General features: G+C 39.8%; 1 protein-coding gene across 4 annotated transcripts in view; it reads right to left on the reverse strand.

The window, feature by feature from the left end:
• LOC307125805 (protein NLRC3-like) overlaps nucleotides 1-23,603 on the reverse strand; it is a 72,919-nt gene that overhangs the window by 39,984 nt on the left and 9,332 nt on the right. Inside the window, exons 2-6 of one of the 4 annotated variants that reach the window (XM_079815942.1) lie at nucleotides 22,893-22,999; nucleotides 22,595-22,774; nucleotides 6,551-6,634; nucleotides 4,119-6,056; nucleotides 513-686 (exon numbers count right to left, since the gene is read on the reverse strand). In XM_079815942.1, the coding sequence (XP_079672068.1) occupies nucleotides 513-686; nucleotides 4,119-6,056; nucleotides 6,551-6,634; nucleotides 22,595-22,740 (2,342 nt within the window). In that variant the 5' untranslated portion in view covers nucleotides 22,741-22,774; nucleotides 22,893-22,999. Of the gene's footprint in view, nucleotides 1-512; nucleotides 687-4,118; nucleotides 6,057-6,550; nucleotides 6,911-18,991; nucleotides 19,090-22,590; nucleotides 23,000-23,603 lie in introns of those variants that run through there. The other 3 variants (XM_079815941.1, XM_079815943.1, XM_079815944.1) reach the window with 3 other exon arrangements.

Raw genomic sequence — 23,603 nt, forward strand, 5'->3', positions numbered from 1 at the left:
GTGTTGTGTGATTTTTGTAATGCTTGTTTTGTTTTTGTTTATTTTAGTTTGAGTTATTAGTTTTGTTAGTATGTTTTGATTATCATGTGAAACCAAATTACCTTGTGTTCCAATCCCTTTATTATTGAGTGTTTGAAAGAATGAACACTGTGTTTTGGCTGGATAGAGGAAAAAGGATAGGTAAGTTCTGTCACGTGACATACATGGTGCACACTTAGTTTTGTTTTATTTGTTTGGACACACTAGGTTTAGGGGCATGTGCCACTCATTGTAATTTTTGTTTTGACAGTGTAGGGAAGATACGACTCCTCGGACTTTGAAGAATCTTTCTTTCTACATTTTTCTTTTGTATTAGGTAGGTTTAGTTGAAACAGGTTAGAAATATTCTGTTTGTTTTATTCTTTTCTTTGTCTTGACACTGTCCAGTTGCCTTATGTTCCCCTCCTCACTCCCTAGACCTCTACAAGGAAAGGTCGTAACAATCACAAACTGAATCAGTGTGAAACACAAACCTCAGTATGTTGAGTTGACAGTTTGGACTCTTCAGTCCAGCAGAGAGCAGCTTCACGCCTGAAACCTGCAGGTGATTGTTACTCAGGTCCAGCTCTCTCAGGGGGGAATTTGATGATTGTAGAGCTGAAGCCACAATTTCACAGTGCTGACCAGTGAGACTACAGGCTGCCAATCTGAAAACAGCAAGGACTCTGGTTAAAATGCATACTGTTGTGCTGATGTCCCCTTATGCAAAGAAAATAGATTTCCTTACATTTATGATCAATATATTAAATGGTTTAAATATATTGAAAAATATATTGCATTAATACACCGATCAGCCATAACATTGTGACCAACTTCCTAATATTGTGTTATCGTCCCCCTTTTGCTGCCAAAACACCCCTGAACTGTTGAGGCATGGACTCCACTAGACCCCTGAAGGTGTGCTGTGGTATCTAGCACCAAGATGTTAGCAGCAGATCCTTTAAGTCCTCTAAGTTGCGAGGTGGGGCCTCCATGGATTGGACTTGTTTGTTCAGCACATCCCACAGATGCTCGATTGGATTGAGATCTGGGGAATTTGGAGGCAGAATCAACACCTCAAACTCATTGTGCTCCTCAAACCATTCCTTTACCTTTGTGGCAGGGTGCTGAAATCCTATTGAAAGAGACCATAGCCACCAGGGAATACTGTTTCCATGAAAGGGTGTACATGGCCTGCAACAATGCTTAGGTAGGTGGTAAGTATCAAAGTAACATCCACATAGATGGCAGGACCCAAGGTTTCCCAGCAGAACATTGCACAAAGCATCACACTGCCTCCGACGGCTTGCCTTCTTCCCACAGTGCATCCTGGTGCCATGTGTTCCCCAGGTAAGCGACGCACACGCACATGGCCCTTCACATGATGTAAAAGAAAACGTGATTTATCAGACCAGGCCACCTTCATCCATTGCTTCATGGTCCAGTTCTGATGCTCACGTGCCCACTGTTGGCGCTTTCTGCGGTGTGATGCACTGTGTATTCTGACACCTTTCTATCAGAACCAGCATTAACTTATTGAGCAATTTGAGCTACAGTAGCTTGTCTGTTTGATCAGACCACACAGACCAGCCTTCGCTCCCCACGTGCAGCAATGAGCCTTGGCCGCCCATGACCCTGTCGCTGGTTCACCACTGTTCCTTCCTTGCTTGGACCACTTTTGATAGATACTGACCACTGCAGACCAGGAACACCCTACAAGAACTGCAGTTTTGGAGATGCTCTGACCCAGTTCCCATGTTCACTTGCTGCCTAATATATCCCACCCACTAACAGGTGCCGTGATGAAGAGATAATCAGTGTTATTTACTTCACATGTCATTGGTCATAATGTTATATCTGATCGGTGTATATTACAATATATTGAATAATATGCCACTTTTCATATATTGACAAATATGTGACAATATATTTACTATGTAAAGGCTGGAATACACTACACAACTTTTAAAATCTGTACAGATGGTTACAGAGAAAAGCTGGGCATCATACACTACACAACCTCATATTCTACCAGACTTTAAACCGCTCCGAACACAAACAGAAATACATGCCTCGTTGCATGTTCTGATATCCTCCGACCCATGGAATAATAGCCTGAATGAAAAAGTCTGAGTCTGTGCCCATCATCAACACTACGCAATTTTCTTTGAATTCTGTCAACTCCGCATGCACAAAATCTGCAGATTATTGCAGACATTTGGCAGCTATTGCCGACTCACCCAGATCGCAAATTGGGAAAAAAATCTGAGCAAAAGTTGTGTAGTGTATTCCATCATTTCACTAATTTGTATTCACATGAGTTACTTTCACTCGAGTTATTTTTCTGCTACACAAAGTATTTGAGTTGAGTTTACAAGGCAAGTTGTGTTGGTATTACTTAAGTGTGAATGTTGAAAACATGTAAAGTCTAATTAGTCAAACAGTTTACATGGCCACAACTTCCCCCAAAAACATTTGTCGTCCCTGAGTGGGCACGAACCACAAACCTTTCGGTTAACAGCCGAATTTATTACATAAACCAGTTCTACTGAATAAAGTCACATCAACAACTGCCTTTAGAGCTGGACTAGTTTTACTGCTAGCTTGTTTATGTTCACAAAGTATAAAACTATTTACACAACAAATAACAAAACAAAACAAAAAACAATAAAACTTATCAAACCTCCATGACATCATCTGTCAAATACAACCCCAAATCAGAAAAAGTTGGGACAGTATGGAAAACGCAAATGAAAAAAAAAGAAGTGATTTCTAAATTACCTTTGACTTGTATTTCATTGCAGACAATATGAACACAAAATATTTCATGTTTTGTCTGGTCAACTTCATGTCATTTGTACATATGCATCTTTTCTTGTCATTCAGACCTGCAACACATTTAAAAAAAGTTGGGATAGGAGCAATTTAGGGCTAGTAATGAGGTAAAATGGTTAAATAATGATGTGATTCAAGGAATCTGGAGGAATTTCAGTGCGTAAAGGACAAGGGCGCAAGCCTAAGCTGAACAACCGTGATCTCCGATCCCTCAGGCGGCACTGCATCAAGAATCATCATTCATCTATAAGCGATATCACCACATGGGCTCAGGACTACTTTGGCAAACCTTTGTCAAGTACCACAATACGTAGTTACATCCACAAATACCAGTTAAAACTGTACTGTGCCAAAAGGAAGCCCTATGTTAACAGTGTCCAGAAGCGTCGTCGACTTCTCTGGGCTCGGAGGCATCTGGGATGGACCATCACAGAGTGGAAACGTGTACTGTGGTCAGATTAATCCGTTTTTGAGGTATTTTTGGGAGGAATGGACACCGTGTGCTCCGGACCAAAGAAGAAAAGGATCATCCAGACTGTTACCAGCAACAAGTCCAAAAGCCAGGGTCTGTCATGGTATGGGGTTGTGTCAGTGCCCTTGGCAAAGGTAACTTGCACTTCTGTGAAGGCACCATTAATGCTGAAAAGTACATAGAGATTTTGGAGCATAATATGCTGCCTTCAAGAAGACATCTTTTCCAGGGACGTCCATGCATATTTCAACAAGACAATGCAAAACTACATTCTGCACACATTACAAAGTCCTGGCTGCGGAGGAAGAGGGTACGGGTACTTGACTGGCCTGCCAGCAGTCCCGACCTGTCTCCAATAGAGAATGTGTGGCGCATTTTGAAGCGCAAAATGCGACAACGAAGACCCCGTACTGTTGCCCACCTTAAGACTTGTTTGCAGGAAGAATGGGACAAAATTACACCTGAAACACTTCATCACTTGGTGTCTTCAGTCCCTAAACGTCTTTTAAGTGTTGTGAAAAGGAATGGCAACATTACAAAGTGGTAAATGCTTTACTGTCCCAACTTTTTTTGAAATGTGTTGCAGGTCTGAATGACAGGATCATCATTAACAAATGACATGAAGTTGACCAGACAAAACATGAAATATTTTGTGTTCAAATTGTCTGCAATGAAATACAAGTCAAAGTAAATTTAGAAATCACTTCTTTTTTTCTTTTTCCTTCTTTTTCCATACTGTCCCAACTTTTTCTGATTTGGGGTTGTATAATTATGTTTATATTTTCACACTCACATAGCTTTTCTGCAGTTCCTCACAGCAGGTACCAGTCTCCATCTCCCCTCTTTTGATTTGAACTTGTACTTCATAAAGTCTAACTCATCCATCACCTCCTCTGACATCAGGATCATGTTTGCCAAAGTTGAACATTGTGCAAGAGAAAGACATTTTGTTTTTGTTTCAGAGTTTAAAAATGTCTGCATTTCTTTAACAACAGAATTATCTTTCATCTCAATCAAGCAGTGTGACAGATTCATCCATCTTTCAGGACTGACATTGTTTTTTTGACCTCGTTTGAGGTTTTGGATTATTTTCTTGATGCTCTCTGGGTTGTTCTCTGTGTGAATCAGCACATCCTGTAAGAGTCTCTGATTGGACTCCAGCGAGATGCCATGAAGGAATCGAAGGAAAAGATCCAGGTGTCCATTGTTACTGTTCAAGGCTTTATTCATTGCTCCCTTCAGAAACACATCCAGAGGAACCTTCTCACACTGAGATCTGAACTTTCCAGTCAGGAACATTTTCAGAACTTCACTGTTCTTGTGTAAAAAGCAGAAAAACACATACAGCGCCGCAAAAAACTCCTGAAAGCTCAGATGTACAAAGCTGTAAACCTTCCTGTGATAAATCACAGATTCCTCCCTAAAGATCTCTGTGCAAATCCCAGAATACACTGAGGCGTCAGTGACGTCTATGCCGCTCTCTCTCAGGTCCTCCTCATAGAACATCACATTGCCCTTCATCAGCTGAGTGAAAGCCAGTTCAGCAAGTTTCACAATCACGTCTCTGTTGGACTGCAGGAGTTTCTCTGGATCTCTCTCTTCATACTTCTGGTTCCTCATACTAGTTTGAATGAGGAGGAAGTGTGTGTACATTTCAGTCAGAGTTTGAGGGATTTCTGCACTGAGATCTAGATTCAGGATGTTTTGAAGCACAGTGGCTGAGATCCAGCAGAAGACGGGTATGTGGCACATGATGTGGAGGCTTCTTGCTCTTCTGATGTGTGAGATGATTCTGCTGGCTTGATGCTCATCACTGATTCTCTTTCTGAAATATTCCTCCTTCTGAGGGTCATTGAATCCCTGAATTTCTGTCACACGGGTGATGTAGTTGGAGGGGATCTGATTGGCTGCTGCTGGTCTGGTGGTGATCCAGAGGAGAGCAGAGGGAAGCAGATCTCCTTTCATGAGGTTTGACATCAACACACCCACTGAAGAAGTCACAGTCACATCAGAAACTTTCTCACAGTCTGAAAACATCAGTGTCAATCGGCTTTCATCCAGACCATCAAAGATGAACACAACTGTACATTCATCATAAATCTTTAAATCCAGATCTTGAAGTTCAGGATGAAAGTCCAGCAGAAGTCTGTGAAGACTGTACTGATGATCTTTAATCAAGTTCAGCTCTCTGAATGGAAGCACAAACAGGAAATCTACATCCTGATTGGCTTTTCCCTCTGCCCAGTCCAGAATTAACTTCTGCACAGAGACGGTTTTTCCAATTCCAGCGATGCCTTTAGTAAGAACAGTCTTGATTTTGTCTTTCTTCTCTCTTCTCATCTCCTCATATCCTAGTTCAGGTGAAGGATCAAAGATGTCATTGCAGTTGATTGGAGTGTCTTGGAGTGTCTTGTAACTTTTCTCCATCTGTAGCACCTCATGTTCTTCATTCACCCCTTCACTCTCTCCCTCTATGATGTACAGCTGTGTGTAAATCCTGTTCAGGAGCGTCTGATTCTCTTGTAGTTTGATCCCCTCAAATACATTCTCATATCTGTTCTTCATGCTGGTTTTGTGCTGGTCTTTGACTCTCTGCAGATCATCATGCACTGGTTGGTGAGAGTCGAGCTGCAGGGCTGCTTCTGTGTCATTAGGACTGATGTGTTTCTGACAGGAGGAGGATGTGCTGGTCTGACAGGACACATCTCTGATCTGGTCAGCTCTCCCACCACTGAAAATACATTGAGATCAACAGAATGAACAAAGAGACAAAAACAAACAGAAAATACCTTTATCAAAATAGAGAAAATATTTAAATGTCTCTAATATTAAATGATCTTATTTGAAATCATACCACAACCACATTAAGAAAGAAGTGTTCGATTAATAGAATATAATAAAAAGAATCTATTGTCCAACTAATTTCCTGATTAATGTCGACTTAACGCTGATGAAGAAAACCCATGTGTCAAAAATTCAGTGTCGAAAAGACATATAAAAGAGAAATGACAGGGAAGCATAAACACTATTTAACAAAGGCCCTACCTACTCTTTCTTCATCATGATTTTCGTTTCTGTGTTGTATTTGTTGTTTTAAAAAATCATTAATTCATTGTTTTATTCTTTTTTTTCAGTCTACCATTCTGTAACCATTCCCCTCTTGTTGTTTCTGTGTACATTCTGTGTTCTTGTGTTGAATGTCTGAATCTACTTGAGTATACTCACAGAGGGTCAAAGGGCACTGCTTCATGACTGAGATCAGGGGGTTGTAGAGGAGATGCTGCTCTCTTTCTCTTCCTGCTGATGATACTGAAAAAAGAAAGAAATACTTCAGATTGTTTCTTTGCAGATTATTGGTCTGCTCCAATAAATTAACCACAACACCGGACTTGTATTGCATATAAAGAGCAGTACTTGTATTACATATAAAGAAAACAGAGGTATTGTCAACAGTAAGACATCAAACAAGTTCACATGCAATGTAAGAAAACTACACTGAGTCAGTATGCATGTTAAATACTAACTGAGTGAGAGAGGTACAGTACGCGGAGAAAAAATACCAAGTTGCTTAAATTACTCTAATTGCTATTTATGCAATACTGATATATATTTAAAAAAAATAGATATATAAACAAATCAATGTTTTAATTAATGTTAAAGTAAGGTCACAGCTGTTAAACCATAATAATTAGGAAACTATGGTTAAAAAAAAACAGAAAAAACATGAAAAAGAGTCTTTCAGATTGGGATCAAGCACTTGTGTCACACATCTGTCTGGATGTTCTGTGAGGCTGTTACTAGCCGAGTTCATGAGGTGATTATCTGGGTAAGGCAGGGCATATGCTTAGCATGAACTTTCAGAGTATGTGAAACTCTGAAAATGAAAACATGGTGGAACAATACAAACTGCAGGACTTTCCTTTGCTGAAGAAGAAAATAAAGCTATCTGGAAGCATTTTGGCTATTTAAAAATGATTCAGGAGTGTTTGAAGACGGTATCCAACATTCAAAACATGCAGACAAAAAGTGTCATCAATGAAAAATGAACACATCTAGAATGTTACAGCACCTGAAGTATCACCATCCAGAGATTCATGCCCAGATGAAGGTTATAATTGTGTTATTTTAGGAAAACTGATGACAATGCATTTTGATGTACTTTTTTGTGTTGCTGAGAGTTGAAAACTTTTCAACTGTGGGTAAAACACAGTGCTCTTCACGGTCACTTTTTTACCTAGCCATCACAGTGGAGGAGTTGTGGGACAAATACAATACCAACCAGTTATCCTACTTGTACAACGGCTGAAAAAAAACAGTAGCTCCTCACTGCAGTCCACAAGATCCAGGGGGTGGAGAAGGGTAGGTTTAGGGATCAGTGTTTGGTGTAGGTAACCAGTCATGCCATGACCAATACAATCTTAAGAATCGGCTATGGGTCGTCATTGGCCTGGCTTCTGATGTCACACTTGGATGTGGGCTGGGTTGGATGTCCACCGCAGGCTGCAGCGAGACGCTTCTCATATGTAAATGAGAGGAGTTGGATCTGGATCCAATCTCGCACCCTGGATCTCGTGTTCTGCAGTGAGGACCATCTCGAAAAAAGAGGAAAAACGCTGCGCCTCCAAAGCACTCTCAAGCGCCACCAGCTGGCCATTTTCAGAAGAGCACCAGGCATTTTCAACTGGCTAAAAATGCTTTAGTGGACACGAAGTAGTCTTTTTTTACATTTATGCAATATACTGGAGCAAAACATGAAAAGGGGCTCTGGAAGATTCCACAGCATCCCTTCACACGTAAATTGCGTAGTTGTAATTCACAGGTGGGGCTTAATCTTACTCAGAATTTACTCATATTTATGAAAGTTTCATAAACAATGCCCATTGTGTCTAATCCAAGACCTCCTGCTGTCATGCAGAGAGTAGCTAGCGCTCTGTGGAGAATTGTGTCTTCTGTAGAAAGATGGAGGCACAAAATGGCGATGTCACTGTAAGGGGACACACGGTGTATGTAGATAGAAATGGCTCATTCTAAGGTAATGAAAACATAATGGTTCATTATGTAAGGTCTTTATACTCCACTGAAAACAGTTATGTATATTATATTGAATTTCTGTTAATAGATCCTCATAAATACTACACCTTTAAAATTACATTAAAATCGAGCATGTATTTCTAACAGGCAAAATGCAGCATCTAAAAACAGGAAATGGTCGTGCCGTAAAAGGTCAAATACTGGTCAAAACTGTCTGTATCCACCAGGGGCGTAAATCGTGGGGGGGGGCGGGATCTGGGGGGGGACAGGACCTCCCCAATCTGAGGGCTGCCCCCCCCCTGAAAACCATGCTGAGTATTGTAAATAATATAATGATATATAATTAAAATAAATGTGTAAGTAGTAAAACAATACAAACGCAAACGGGACAAAAAAATGCGTTTTAAATTTAGAAACATTTTGAGTCCCCCCTCCCCCCACAGTGGTTTGATCCACCGCGCATCTCAACTAACGTTAACCATAGACCGTAAAAAAAACTACCACACAAGTTTGGGGAGAGAACAAAGCTCTTCAGACAGCAGTTGTGAAACTCCAGTAAGCTGTCAATGATATTTTATTCACTTTAAACATCAGATTAAGTGACTCTTTTCTCTTTAATACAGATTAGGCAAAACACTTTTAACATCACTTGCCCACCGCGGTACCGCCCCGGGCCACCGTCGTTTTCATTTTTATAGTAATAAAATAATTTGGTTCAGTTAGAGAACAGACACAACTATTAAAAACTGAACGTGTCTGCTCAATACAGCACGAGCCGAACGGGCAAACAGCTGACAGACAAGATGATCGCGGAAGATTTGCTTTCAAAGCGAAATGTAAAAGTGCCTATTTAAGGGAGTTTCATTGTACTTGCTGTGTGTTTCATTAAGAATAATAGGCTAATAAACCAAAAATGCAAGCAACCCGCCCAGAAATTGGCGCTAATTTTAAACCGAAAGTATGCGGACGGCCGCTCCGCCAGATGTGTGTTGGGTTTTGCTCAATATGATAATAAGTGGCAGATCAGAGGGCTTGCTGTAGTTGAATATCTAAAGATCTGAATATCATAAATACTATGTGGAGGACGCAAGATAATTTAATAATTATACTATGACTGCGTGGGGAACCTTAATCGTATTTAAACAACTATCACTTTGTGTTGTTGGTCAAATAAAATGAAAGGGAAAAGAAAAGAAAAATGGACATTACATAATTTTTAAGTGCACCAAAACACCAAATAAAGTACGAAATACAATTTTGGTTGTATTATTTGTGTCCCCTTCAAAATTTGCTCTTGAGAAATGTCATGTTTATTGTCCCCCCCAACTGTTAGATGAAATTTACGCCCCTGTCCAAAACGGATTCGTAGAAGAAATCACGTTCCAAAGGCATTCACAGCGCTGAACCAGCAGCTAAATAAAGAGAATAATGACTGATGAAACGCGACGACAAACACATGATTTCGACATTATATGGTTCATGTGTGTTTCTCAAGCCATCTCAAGGTATTTATTGACAATAAAGTATATGAATAATGCAGTGCTAACTGATATCCTTTTTAATGTTTAGTATCTTCTGCTCACCAAGGCTGCATTTATTATATAAAACAGCTGTTTACTATGTAACTGAGCTAGTAAACGTGTAATTTATTCCTGTGATCAAAGCTGAATTTTCAGCATCATTACACCAGTCTTCAGTGTCATATGATCCTTCAGAAATCATTCTAATATGAGGATTTGCTGCTCAAGAAACATTTATGATTATTATAAATGTTGAAAACAGTTGTCCTGCTTAAAAATGTTGTGGAAACCATGATGCATTTTATTTTTCAGGATTCTTTGATGAATAGAAAGTTAAATTAACTGCATTTATTTGCATTAAATAAAGCACTTATTAAATATAAATCTTTATTTATATTATAAATATCACTTGTGATCAATTTAATGCATGTTTAATTAATAAAAGTATGAATTTCTCTCTTTTTTAATCTTACCACAAAAGTTTGAATACTATCATGGTTTCCACAAAAATTAAGCAGCAGTGTTTTCAGCAGTGAATTAAGTAAGCAACTGTTTTCATCATTGATAATAATCATAAATGTTTCTTGAGCAGCAAATCAGCATATTAGAATGATTTCTGAAGGATCATGTGACACTGAAGACTGGAGTAATGATGCTGAAAATTCAGCTTTGATCACAGGAATAAATTACTTAATTTATTTATATATTCACATAGATAACAGCTGCTTTAAATTGGCATAATATTTCACTGTATTTTTTTTTACTGCACTTTTTCTTAAATAAATGCAGCCTTGGTGAGCAGAAGTCTTCTTTCAAAAACATTGAACAATTGTAATTTTTTAACTACACTGCCTTGTTCAGTGATATTTTTTTAACATTGCATAAAATCCATGGGTACTTAACCCTCAGAGACCTAAGGGTATTTTTACAATTAATTTTCCGCCTGGTGTTATTTACTAAAAAAGCTTGTAAAACATCAACCCTGTTGTGCACAGACAATTGACACACCTCTTTTTTTTCAAGACAAGCTGCACTGTCAGTATATTTGTGTTGCATTGATGTCACCTGAATGTAAAATAAGTTATGGGACCATAAAGACAAATGAAAACATAAAACGGAAATTGAATCACTCAAATATTTATTGAAAACACACACAAATAAATAAAAGCTAAGCATATTTCCTCTGGAAAACAGTTTGTTCAAGTCTTTGGAGTCCTGGAACTCAGGAATAAACATGATAACTTATACAGAACCAAAACTATTTACATTTTTCCAAAAAAAGTCCAGGCGCTTTTGGCCTCTTTGGATTTTGAATATTTACTGGTGCCAAGCCTCAAAACAGTTCCTATCAGGAACTTCTCCTCAAACTTTCTTCTCAAACTTTTTCCTCAAACGTTCTCCACAAAACTGCAGCGCGTCTCTCTCTCTCTCTCTCTCCTCAACACTAGCCATGCGTCTCTCTCTCTTCACAATAACAGAGCTGTGGTTCGCGTAATGACGCACACCAACGTGGATGACGGATCAGCCTGTCATTGGTCAAACCCTCATCCAAAATGGCAGCTAGCATCGCGCTAGCGGCAAAAATGACGGAAAATTTATAAATTATGGACATCAAGTGGATATATCTTGGATGTAAGCGTTTTGATTTATTGCTGAACAACTCCAAAAAGATGCACATGTTCCAGGCTGGATAGAAAACCTTCTGTAAAGGCTACAAAGACACCAAAGACACCCCCGTGATGGCAAGCTCGTTAGCTTTCTGCTGGAAAAAACGGTAAGAAAATCGATAAAAGTTTCATGAAATAATATAGATATTTATCGGAGGTGCCGTATGACGTCGTGGGCGATGCCGTCGGGCTCTGAGGGTTAAAGGGTTAGTTCATCCGAAAAATTAAAATTCTGTCATTAATTACTCACCCTCATGTCGTTCGACACCCGTCAGACCTCCGTTCATCTTCGGAACACAAATGAAGATATTTTTGTTGAAAGCTGATGGCTCAGATAGGCCTCCATTGGCATTGAGTAAATTTACACTCACAAGACCCATAAAAGGCACTTAAAACGTCGTTACAAAGTCCATCTCACCACAGTGACTCTACAATAATTGTATGAAGCTACGACAATAGTTTTTGTGCGCAAAAAAAAATCAAAATAACGCCTTTATCCAACTTGTTAATACTTTGTAACAACGTTTTAAGTGCCTTTTATGGGTCTTGGGAGAGTAAATGTACTGAATGCCAATGGAGGCCTAATTGAAGCCTTTCTCAGCCATCAGCTTTCAACAAAAATATCTTCATTTGTGTTCCGAAGATGAACGGAGGTCTTACGGGTGTCGAACGACATGAGGGTGAGCAATTAATGACAGAATTTTCATTTTTGGGTGAACTAACCCTTTAATGCACAAGTGTTTGTAGTGCATAAACCAATCATAAAATTGGCATAAAATATAGGGGAAAATATTATACATATTAGTGGTTATTGGTCAGCAGTGTATTTGATATCTTACTGAATTAAAAGCAATAGATCAATTAAATCTGTCAATTAGACAGAGGTCAGAAAAAAACAGGTATTATACATGACATTTCTGTCCCCCTCACTTATGAAAAGACGGCTACGCCCCTGGCTGAAACACATTATAAAGACTGAAGTTAGACCGTTAAACAGTTTTTCACCGTTGCTGTGTTCAGGATTTTCTGGGTGGGGCTAAAACGGTGGCTCAATGACGCACTGGAGCTACTGAGCATATCCCCCTACACTATCATAACTGTTGATGACGCACTGGAGCCACTGAGCATATCCCCCTACACTATCATAACTGTTGATGACGCACTGGAGCCACTGAGCATATCCCCCTACACTATCATAACTGTTGATGACGCACTGGAGCCACTGAGCATATCCCCCTACACTATCATAACTGTTGATGACGCACTGGAGCCACTGAGCATATCCCCCTACACTATCATAACTGTTGATGACGCACTAGAGCCACTGAGCATATCCCCCTACACTATCATAACTGTTGATGACGCACTGGAGCCACTGAGCATATCCCCCTACACTATCATAACTGTTGATGACGCACTAGAGCCACTGAGCATATCCCCCTACACTATCATAACTGTTGATGACGCACTGGAGCCACTGAGCATATCCCCCTACACTATCATAACTGTTGATGACGCACTGGAGCCACTGAGCATATCCCCCTACACTATCATAACTGTTGATGACGCACTGGAGCCACTGAGCATATTCCCCTACACTATCATAACTGTTGATGACGCACTGGAGATAACACGTCACAGCGTCTTACGTCAGCAGCGTCACTGTGGCGTCGTGAACGCGGATTCAAACAAAACCGGAAGAGAAGACAATGCTTAATAAAGTCTTAGTTTTTGTTATTTTTGGACCAAAATGTATTGTCGACACTTCAAAAGAGTCTAACTAACCAAATGATGTCACATATGGACTACTTTGATGATGTTTTCATTACCTAGCTTTCCTGTAGCTCAAACAGTAGAGCATGGCGCTAGCAACGCCAAGGTCATGGGTTCGATTCCCAGGGAAAGCAAGAACTGACAAATATGTAAAATGTGTACTTTGAATGCAATGTAAGTCGCTTTGGATAAAAGTGTCTGCCAAATGCATAAATGTAAATGTACCTTTCTGGACGTGGACAGCAAAGTGTGCATACACTTACATTCAAAGGACTGAAAGCCCTCGGACTAAATCTAAAATATCTTAAACTGTGTTCTGAGGATGAACGGAGGTCTTACGGGTGTGGAACAACATTGGGGTGAGTCATTAATGGAAGAAATTTAATTTTTGGGTGAACGAACCCTTTAAGTCAGACTCTACAGAAGGCAGACCTCATCCTACCAGTGCTGTTGCTGCAGTGGAGAGCTGTTTGACCAGTCTTGACTACATGAAAACCAACCCTCTCCCAGATGGTATGCTGGAAACGTTCATCACCCAGTGTCTGGAAAAGCAAACACCTGGTGTTCATGCCACAACTTTTCAGGGCATTGACTTGAGAGGGGAAAGAGACAGTCTGATAGACAATCTGAGACAACAGATGGAGCATGCATGTTCAGCCTGTGAGAAACACCTTCATGCTAAATTGGATAACCTGCTTGGAGTTAACAAAGATCAAAATGCACAAGCTGTGATGTCAGCATTTGCAATTTTCAACCATGACAGGGGCCTGATGACAGAAAGCAACTTGAACTGTCGTATGGCAACAAGGAACTGAAGGTCCTCATTGAATGGTTCAGATAGAGGTTTGTTCAATCATTTCATTTGATTTAAATTATTGATTTAATTTAATGTATTGCTTTATTTATTATATTGGTAATTAAATAATTGGAATTTTAAGAATTTGACACACATTTGACAGGGTTAGAAAAACTTTGCCTTTATAAAAGGTAAAAAAACCTGAAAATCAATTTAAGGGGCAAATATTGTCCGTTAATGGAAAAGGTGTGACTGCAGTAGAAGAGAAGGGGTATGTAGAAGGATGTTAAATGCCTCAGGCTTAAACCAGTGTGTCCCAAACCCGGTCCTGGAGACCCCCAGAACGGCACATTTGGGTATTGCCCTAATCAAATACACCTGATTCAACTCAACACCTCATTAGTAAAGACTCCAAAGACACTTTTCCACCAATTCGTACATTAAATAAATATATTAGGAAACGTAACATTTTGCAGTTTATTTAGTCATTGCTAAAGGCCATTTTGCGCTTTCAATCATCATTACCACAAGCCTCCAACTATGTTTTTCTTGGATTTGAGCCATTCATGTGGGTCCTACTTTTCAGGTTGGAAAATACTGAAAAATCACATCCCTGGTTTATGTTTAATAAATTCTGTTGATGTTGAATCAAAATATTTCTTTCTAAAGCTATTTTTGCGATCTATTTGATGCTTTCATGACTTTAAATTATCTTTTGAGGGTAATTTCGAGAGCCCGACCGCTATGGGATATGGGCTGATGCCGATATTAGGGAGCAAAAACAGTCAGATATCGATATATCGGCCGATATTCTTTACGTGTATATTATAGTACAGTACCAGTCAAAAGTTTGGACACACTTTCCCATTGATGTGTCCAATGGTAACAGACCTGACAGTTGATTACCAAACTCGATGGAGCAGTTTAAGGTTTCTTAACTACAGATAAGATGAGATTTTGTAAGATAGGATAAGAATCCTAAATCAAGTTAAGATTTGCTTCTGTAATACGAAATTGTGAAAAATCCTAAATTAACTCATCATATCTCCTGCAGCACATCAGCCAGGAAATGACAAAAAGCATCACTCAGTTAAAGGGGTGATGAATTAAGAAATCAACTTTCCCTTGAGCTTTTGATATATAAGAGGTCATTTGCAAATATAAGAATATCCTGTACGTTTCAGAGCTGAAAACTTTCTTGTTAGTGTTGGGGAAAAATTTAATCACAGAAGATTTAATCTTCCAGACCTGTTTTCTCTATTGTGTTTTAAATGAGTCAGATCAATGAGGCCCTGTGGGAGCCCAGACATTGCCCCTTTTATCTTTTATGGCTCTTGGAATTGGAGTTCCTGACTAGCATCTATGCGTTTGAATAGTTATGCTGATTAGGAGTAGGTGATACTCTGTCTGTTGTTACAGATGAAGGACCATTGTGTTTCTTGCTTTTAATTGCTCAAGGCGAAACCTTCAGTGGGTTTCGCCAGATGTATGGAAAATTACTGAGGGGGTTTGTTAAAACATTGAGGGTATAAAAGTGCTTTCCTTTGTTTTATCAGTTCACACTCAAGGCAGCCTCGAATGGCTGCACTGACCGTGGCTCTTTCTTGCAAGAAAAATAAATCTTTATAAAGACAATTGGATTATGGTTTGTCTCTTATTAGTGATGTCAATGAATTAATTTTTGCCATAACATTGGTCAAAGAAAAGCTTTTATAGACACCAGACCCTGAAAACGATCTTGTGCTTCACCCTTACGTCATCGCGCGACGAAACACCGCCTCTACAGAATAATAAGCACGTGTAATTCAGTAGCCCCGCCCACCGACTCATAGAGATGGTCGGATTCCTCTAGCCAGCAGCAATAAACAAGCGGAGGATATCACGATATTGCGCTATTCCTGGTTGTGGAAGAACACAGTAGCTGCATAAGCTTCCTTCGGATCCTAATATTAGGAATATGTGGTTGAACTTTATTTTTAATGAAGTTCCAGCTCACGTGGGGATTTGCAGACATATTGAGATTGAAACACAATGCTTCCATCTATATTGGACCCGACAGGAATGGTGCAGCACACTTATGTAAAACATAGGGCTGTATCGATTTGACCAAAAATAAAAACCTCGATTAATTGAACATTTGACCTCGATTACGATTAATGAACGATTATTTTGCTTTTTTTTTTTTTTTTTTCTCATAAGGTTTTTGAGTAAGTTCACTCATAAGGTTTGTACTGTAAATATTTTCTACTATTAAAGGTGGAATTTCTTTTTCTAATGAAAAAGTGCATTGTGATTTTAAAATACTTGAAGGAAACGGTTCACTTTCAGCAGTTATTGACTATGGAGCAGATTTCTGTTTGAACTCGCTTTAAATGTTCAAACTGGCAGTGCTTAAACCACATACAAATGACAAAGATGTGTGAGGACGCAGGTGAGAGAGGTCTGCCTTCAGGGTGCACGCGTTTTCAGAGACGCGACACGGCTCTGTGTCACTGAAAAAAGCTGAGCACTGAACGGAGAAGTTATCCGTATTGTGTTGTTGAATAGTTCACATTCGCTTTAAATGTTGAAACTGGCAAGCCTTTAAAACGCATTTACTTGACAAACTTTATGAGCACGAAAGTGAAAGCGGCTTCGGGGCTTGCGCGCGCAGTCTGTGTGTGTCAGCGCGTAGGCTATAAGAACAGCAATTAACTGACCTGTATAAACTGTGTAAAACATGCAGTTACTATAGTGATTCTGGGCATCTATAAACACAGATAACTGCTCCTGCATCTCTGTGTGCCTGCAAACTGCACTTGATGTGACTGACGGGGCGGAGTTACGTGAAAACCGAAATAACCGACATGGGAAAAATACGTCGGTTAGAGGCTCTGAATGTCGGTTTCGGTTATTTTTCGATTAATCGTACAGCCCTAGTAAAACATGTTTTTTATACGTGATAGTATTGCATTGTTACAGATCGTTTAATATGTGTACGATTGTGTATTGATTGTGTAGAGAGACTTGTTGTAACATTATGTGCGTGTCCGACCGTCCGCGCGTGTGTGTCTCCGCGTGAGTGTGAGTGTGTGTGTCTCCCCGCGCGTGTGTGTGTGTGTGTGTCTCCACGCGAGTGTGTGTGTGTGTCTCCGCGCGAGTGTGTGTGTCTCCCCGCGCGAGTGTGTGTGTCTCCGCGCGAGTGTGAGTGTGTGTGTGTCTCCGCGCGAGTGTGAGTGTGTGTCCGCGCGAGTGTGTGTCTCTGTGCGAGTGTGTGTGTGTGTGTGTGTGTGTCCCCGCGCGAGTGCGTGTGTGTGTGTCCGCGCGAGTGTGTGTGTGTGTGTGTCCGCGCGAGTGTGTGTGTGTCTCCGCGCGAGTGTGAGTGCGAGTCCGCGCGAGTGTGTGTGTGTGTCTCCGCGCGAGTGTGTGTGTGTCCGCGCAAGTGTGAGTGTGTCTCCGCGCGAGTGTGTCCCGCGCGAGTGTGTGTGTGTGTGTCCGCGCGAGTGTGTCTCCGCGCGAGTGTGTGTCCCGCGCGAGTGTGTGTGTGTGTGTGTGTGTGTGTGTGTCTCCGCGCGAGTGTGTGTGTGTGTGTGTCCGCGCGAGTGTGTGTGTGATTTAGTGTTTGTTTGATATTTTGCGAGTTCTCTGAGCATTTCCCCCAGACGATTCTTGGGCCAGACGGTAGCTGAAGCTCATTAAATATTCAAATATTATCCAATCCTAGCCGTGGGCGTTTACTTCCGAGTCTTCAGTTTGGCACGCCCATCAAATACTAGTGTTTCTCAGACAGCCTCAAAACCAAGGCAGAAAATAGCGTATTACTTATTCATTATGATGTTTTTGAATGTAAAAACCACACAAACGTCATAAGTTGACCTCAGACAACAGTATAATTTTTTTTTTTTAAAAGCCAGTTCATGACCCCTTTAAATTAATACAGTCAAGAGCCGCGAGTGATTTTCTTTTCTGTCTTTTGTTATCTTCGTCTTTTATGAGGAGACAAGCCAGACCCACATCAAGATGTTGGGTCTGGGAACACACCATTGGCAGGGCTCAATCCGAGGGGCAGGATAAACGGTTGTCTTTCAAATTCCCTCTGCACGCAATATGATAGCGCTACAACCAACCAGGGGGCCGGTTGCATAAACCGTTAAGACTAGTCTTACAAGTTAGACATACATTTTTTTCTTCAAGACTGTTCATCATTTTTTTTATCAGTTACATAAAAACATAAACTGGCTTAATTTGATATGAAAAGTAAGACTAAATGCCACTTGCCTAACTGCTAGTGGCTCATACTAGATCTTAAGACACTGTCTTAACATAATGGCTTAGTTTATGCAACTGGCCCCTGAGCATTGAAGAAGGTGACATGGCTTGGTGGGAGCTAGCTTGATACAGCGGAGTTGATAGTAGGGCTACTCTCAGAATATCGATACAATGATACATCGTCATGAACTCCTGATGATCCGCATATCGATACAGCAGCTGCCGTATCGATACTGTGTGCTTTTGAATGTAACCAACGCAACGCGAGCAGCAGTGCAAGACATTCAAAATGTAGAAGAGGTTTTTAGTTACTGAATGAACGAAACATTGCAGCGCGCCTCACATCCAATAAATAGCAATACTCTTTGTGCTTTGTTGCTATTGATATAAAACAAAGTTTCCGATTTCAAATTACGTCCATTTTAATACAAAATTCAAAAACATAAATACCGTTTTGGCGCTGTGGCGTGAGATCGCTCTGGCGCAGCTCAGCTCTAGAGAAGCGGCCGCGCACAGCGCATGTGAACGGATCTTCTCTTCCGACTTAATACTTAATAGGCCTACCAGTTACAGCGCGAAATAAACATGAATGAACATCTGAAAGTGTGTTAAAAGATAGAGTAAAACTTACCGAAATCCGAATCATGTCACATGGAATAGCTCAATCAGTGTTTCAATCGCAGAAAGGCGTCAGTAGAACAGCTTGTAAACAATGTCATGTAATGTCACATTTACCTCAGAAAAAACATATCCAGTGTCCATATTCGTTAGTCGGCTAGAAAAATGTACTCTAGAGATATATATAAATATATGAACCATATTCATTATCATTTTTAAATGTTCTTCAATATTTAATGCATGTTTGAATTAATCTGGCAAGTTTTTATGACAGCCACCATTTAAATGTTTACATTTCAAAAAACCGACTTGGAGTAGAAATATGATTATGTAATTTGTAAAGTTAGTATTATAACTTTATTATTATAAAAAAAACATCATTGTGTAAATTGTGTAATTTAAGTGTTTGTACAAATTTGTTCATTTTTACCTTTCATATTATAGTACAACTGACTCCCATAGTTTACAGCATTAGTTAAGAGATTTGTTTTCCCAAATTTGTTTTAGATTTTAGATTTATCGCAAGATTTGTTTTACATAAAAATTTGCCATCTATTGTACCTGATATACATCCAAAATAATAGTTATTGGACCGAGCCTTTCCTACGTTTTTTGTGACAATTTATTTATTTCATTTAACTCATTGTTTTTTTAATGACAAAAACAAAATAGTTTTTCAGTTATCACAACTGTTATAACACTGGTTATTCAATAAACAGATATTACTTTTACCAAACTCAAAACAAATTTAATTCCAAATTGATCCATATTGTGATAGGTATTGTATCGTGACTTCAGTATCGTCATGTGTATCGTATCGTGACATTGTTGGTGATACACAGCCCTAGTTGATAGATTAAACTTTTGCTGTATCCAGTCGGCAAAACTCCGAACACATCTTCCTTTTTTAAGAATGACTTCAGTGCCATTCTTTGTTCTTTTCTCAAAGAAAAGCTTAACTCCAAGTCTTCCAGAGTCGTGGTCAAATCCGATTCGAAAGGCCACTGTTCGCCAGCAGCAGCAGCCATCTTCTTTGTTTTCAAATAGCAGGGAATTCACGCGGAACCGTTGTAACTCTGCCGTCATTATGTTAAGCCCCCCCACCGACTCTATACACGATGTGATTGGCCTGACTAGGGTTTGGCTTTTCAAGCTTGCAAGCCAACAGATAGTTGCTAGACGACCCTGGCTGCAAATTACATTTGCTGCTTCTAGGGTACGTCAAGATTTCAAGACATCTCCTGAACATGTACAGAAGAATCTCCTGATCAAAACAGAGGCAAAGAAGCAGCAGAAACGAGCAACCTCATATCAGCAGACGCATATGAAAATAACGCGATCATCTACATTAAACAGCATATGAATCAAAACGGCTATATTATTTAATGAAATGTCGCTATAGGACTGTGAAGCTTTGGAGGTGTTGATGGACTCGATCTACTCCATCTGTGTTTGATCATCGCTCTGAATCTCATCTGGATGTAGTCTTTGACAAAAACACGATTTTCTCAGCTTTTTGCTGAAAATTTAGCTTTTTTCATGAAACTTACCCACATTCAAGTGTTGATAAAAAACATGCATAAAGCAAGAGTAAAAGCCTGTTCTTTCTTTTGATATATTGCATGTTCAGTTATTCATATAACAAGATATTCTGTGGGCCATGAAACTGCGAAACAAAAACACAGGCGGTGACTGGCAAAAAACTGGCAAATTTTTACGTTCACTTAAGACAGAACCGACTATGTTTACGATGATACTCGACAAGACATTTTGACATAATTTTGTGTGAATATTCTCATGCTGTGAGATGCGTGGCCGCACGTTCATATCGGTGGCATATACGCCGATGCCGATATACCTGTGACTAGGGATGAAACGATAACCGGTTTCACGATAAACCACGATAAAATTTTGTGACGATTAGTAATATTGTATAAAATTTAATTATCATTAAAACCGTGTGTGATTATCATTAAAACTTGCGGTAAATCTTGTCCAGTCAGCATCAGTCTGGCGCAAAGCAGCGCTGTTTTTTGAATGAGAAGAAATGGCAGAAGACAGTGACAGCGCAGGGAGATTTTTCAGACTTCTAAAAGGACCAAATCTGAGGCGTTGTCATATTTTGGCTTTGTCATATTTTGGCAGGACAAAAGTCCTGAGGGAAACTTAATCGAAGATGGTCACTCTGTCTGCAGAACATGCCAGAAGAAAGTCGCTGTAATAGGGGGAACACTTCAAAACTACAAACGCAAGGCAAGTGGACTTTGACCTCAATACCAAAACTACGTCTGGGAAATAATAACGTGAAGCGAACGAACAAATTCAGACAAGACTAGGGTGACATTTAAGGGATAATAATCAGGGCTTGACATTAACAACCGCCATTTGCGGGTGTAACGTTATTTCGGCTGCACACTAGTCACTCTGGCTATTGAACTTATTATAGTCTTCTCAAAAGCCATCTGTTATAATCGCGTTGTGCATTATAACCACTCACACGTGTTTCTATTGAGTTTATGAATGCAATGTCTCATAATCAGAGGCGTTCAGATTAACGTTAGCGGAGTTTTGTTCAGAGCGCGCGCCGCTCTCACTCGCTGAAATATACACTCAGATCAGAGACAAACGTGCGATGTGCGCAGGAGATTCACTCATCATACAAAGGGTTGACTGTTTGCTCTATTTCAGCAGCGAAAATGTTTAAAAAAAAAAAAAACACAGCAGAACCACAGCGCATCTGATATGACTGGCATAACACTGGCGAATTTAGGGACCGTCTCTAAAGTTACACACAACATTGGTAACGTTACACGCGTTTCTGACTTCAATAGCATTTGAAGAGAATGCCAGTCATAAAACTGACTGTAAAGTGATCATTTAGGTGTCAGGTATGATGCACACATTTTGAAATTTAATAAAATAAACTGTCAAATCATATGGAAATATGGATATGCATTATTTCACTAGGATACTTACACAAAATTTGCTAGATTTAAATGCATCATTGCTGAACACTGATGAGAATATTGCTTGAGAATATATTTACAGAGATAATATTAGAGATTATATTTACAAATTATTATTATTTATGCATTGCTATTGACGACGGCCATTATAAGGAAGGAAATCCCACTGAATAGAATCTAGCTTAAATAAAGTGCATAGAGCTGCTTTATTTATTTGTTGTTTGTTGATTTTCAAATATAAAACTTGTTGAAATGTTTTAAGTGTGTGCATCTGTTCTTTTTGAATACTTTCATCTCGTTTGAACAAAACCGTGATAATATTGATAGCCGTGATAATTTGGGTCACTATAATCGTGATGTTAAATTTCCATACCGTTTCATCCCTACCTGTGACTGGCTCGTATCGGCTAATAAAATCGACAGACCGATAAATTGGTCGGGCTCTTGTAATTTCTCAGCCAAATTTGATTAATTTGTGATTAATTCGATTAATTAATCAGCACATTATGTAATTAATTAGATTCAACATTTTAATCGCTTAATTTTTAATAGGCAGCCATATTTTTAACATATTAATATTTAGAAAAAATAACATCAGTGAGTGAATCATCATGTTAAAAAAAATTTACATCCAACTTCATGATACTCACACAGGGTCAGAGGTCACAGCAGGTCCAGCACTGAACACAGGGGGCTCATGCATGGATTTGTTACTCATCATGGACACACAGCTGAATCCTGAAGATGGTCCATCACTGAACACAGGGGGCTGATACATGGAGTTGTTACTCTTCATGGACACACAGCTGAATCCTGAAGATGGTCCATCGCTGAACACAGGGGGCAGACCAATGGACATGTTACTCTTCATAGACACACAGCTGAACTCTGGAGATGCTGCTCTCTGAGTGTCAACAGAAGCCTCCTCCTCTCTTTCCTCATACACACTTATTTTACAGGTCCGGTTCTCCTCCTCCTCCTCTCTCTCATACACACTCATTTTACAGGCAGACTTCTTCTTCTCTTCTTCCTAGATAAGAGATTTTATTTCAGGCCTGTAAGTGGAAACAGAAAACATACACTGAATTATGACACAATTAAGTCTCTACTAGCTGGTGAGCAGAAGTGAGGAAGCACAGGGACTGAAGTGGCCGGGCCACCTGTGGTGCAAACGCTGTATGTTTGATGGCCTAAGAAGCTGTGGTTTACAGTGATTTTAGGGCAGTTAAGAGCCGTTGTTATGATGACACACAAAACACAGATACAGCAATACACACTGTTGCCAGAATAATAGTGGGCTAATGACCTCACAGGTGTGCGTTTATAGTAGTGATCGACCGATATATCGGCCGGCTGATATATCAGGCCGATATTTGCGGTTTTTACGTGTATCGCATCGGCCGATACAAGGCTGCTGTTCTTCGATAGTTTTTTCCCGGCATTATTTACAGACAGGCGTCCACGGGCAGGTCTAAGCTGCTGGAGACGCTGCAGTTCATGCACTGCCCCTCCCCCACTAGCAGTGCTAGAATCTTCTCTTCAAGACAACGATAAGTTTTAAACTTTCAAAGCATGTTTTAACTGTTTGACTTAGTTGAAATATTGCCATACACTTTGAAAGTGGAAACACGTTGCTCTATATGTGCTTGCAACTATAGC

Source organism: Gobio gobio (genome assembly GCF_949357685.1).
Source record: "Gobio gobio genome assembly, chromosome: 1".
In the NCBI taxonomy this organism is placed as follows: Eukaryota; Metazoa; Chordata; class Actinopteri; order Cypriniformes; family Gobionidae; genus Gobio; species Gobio gobio.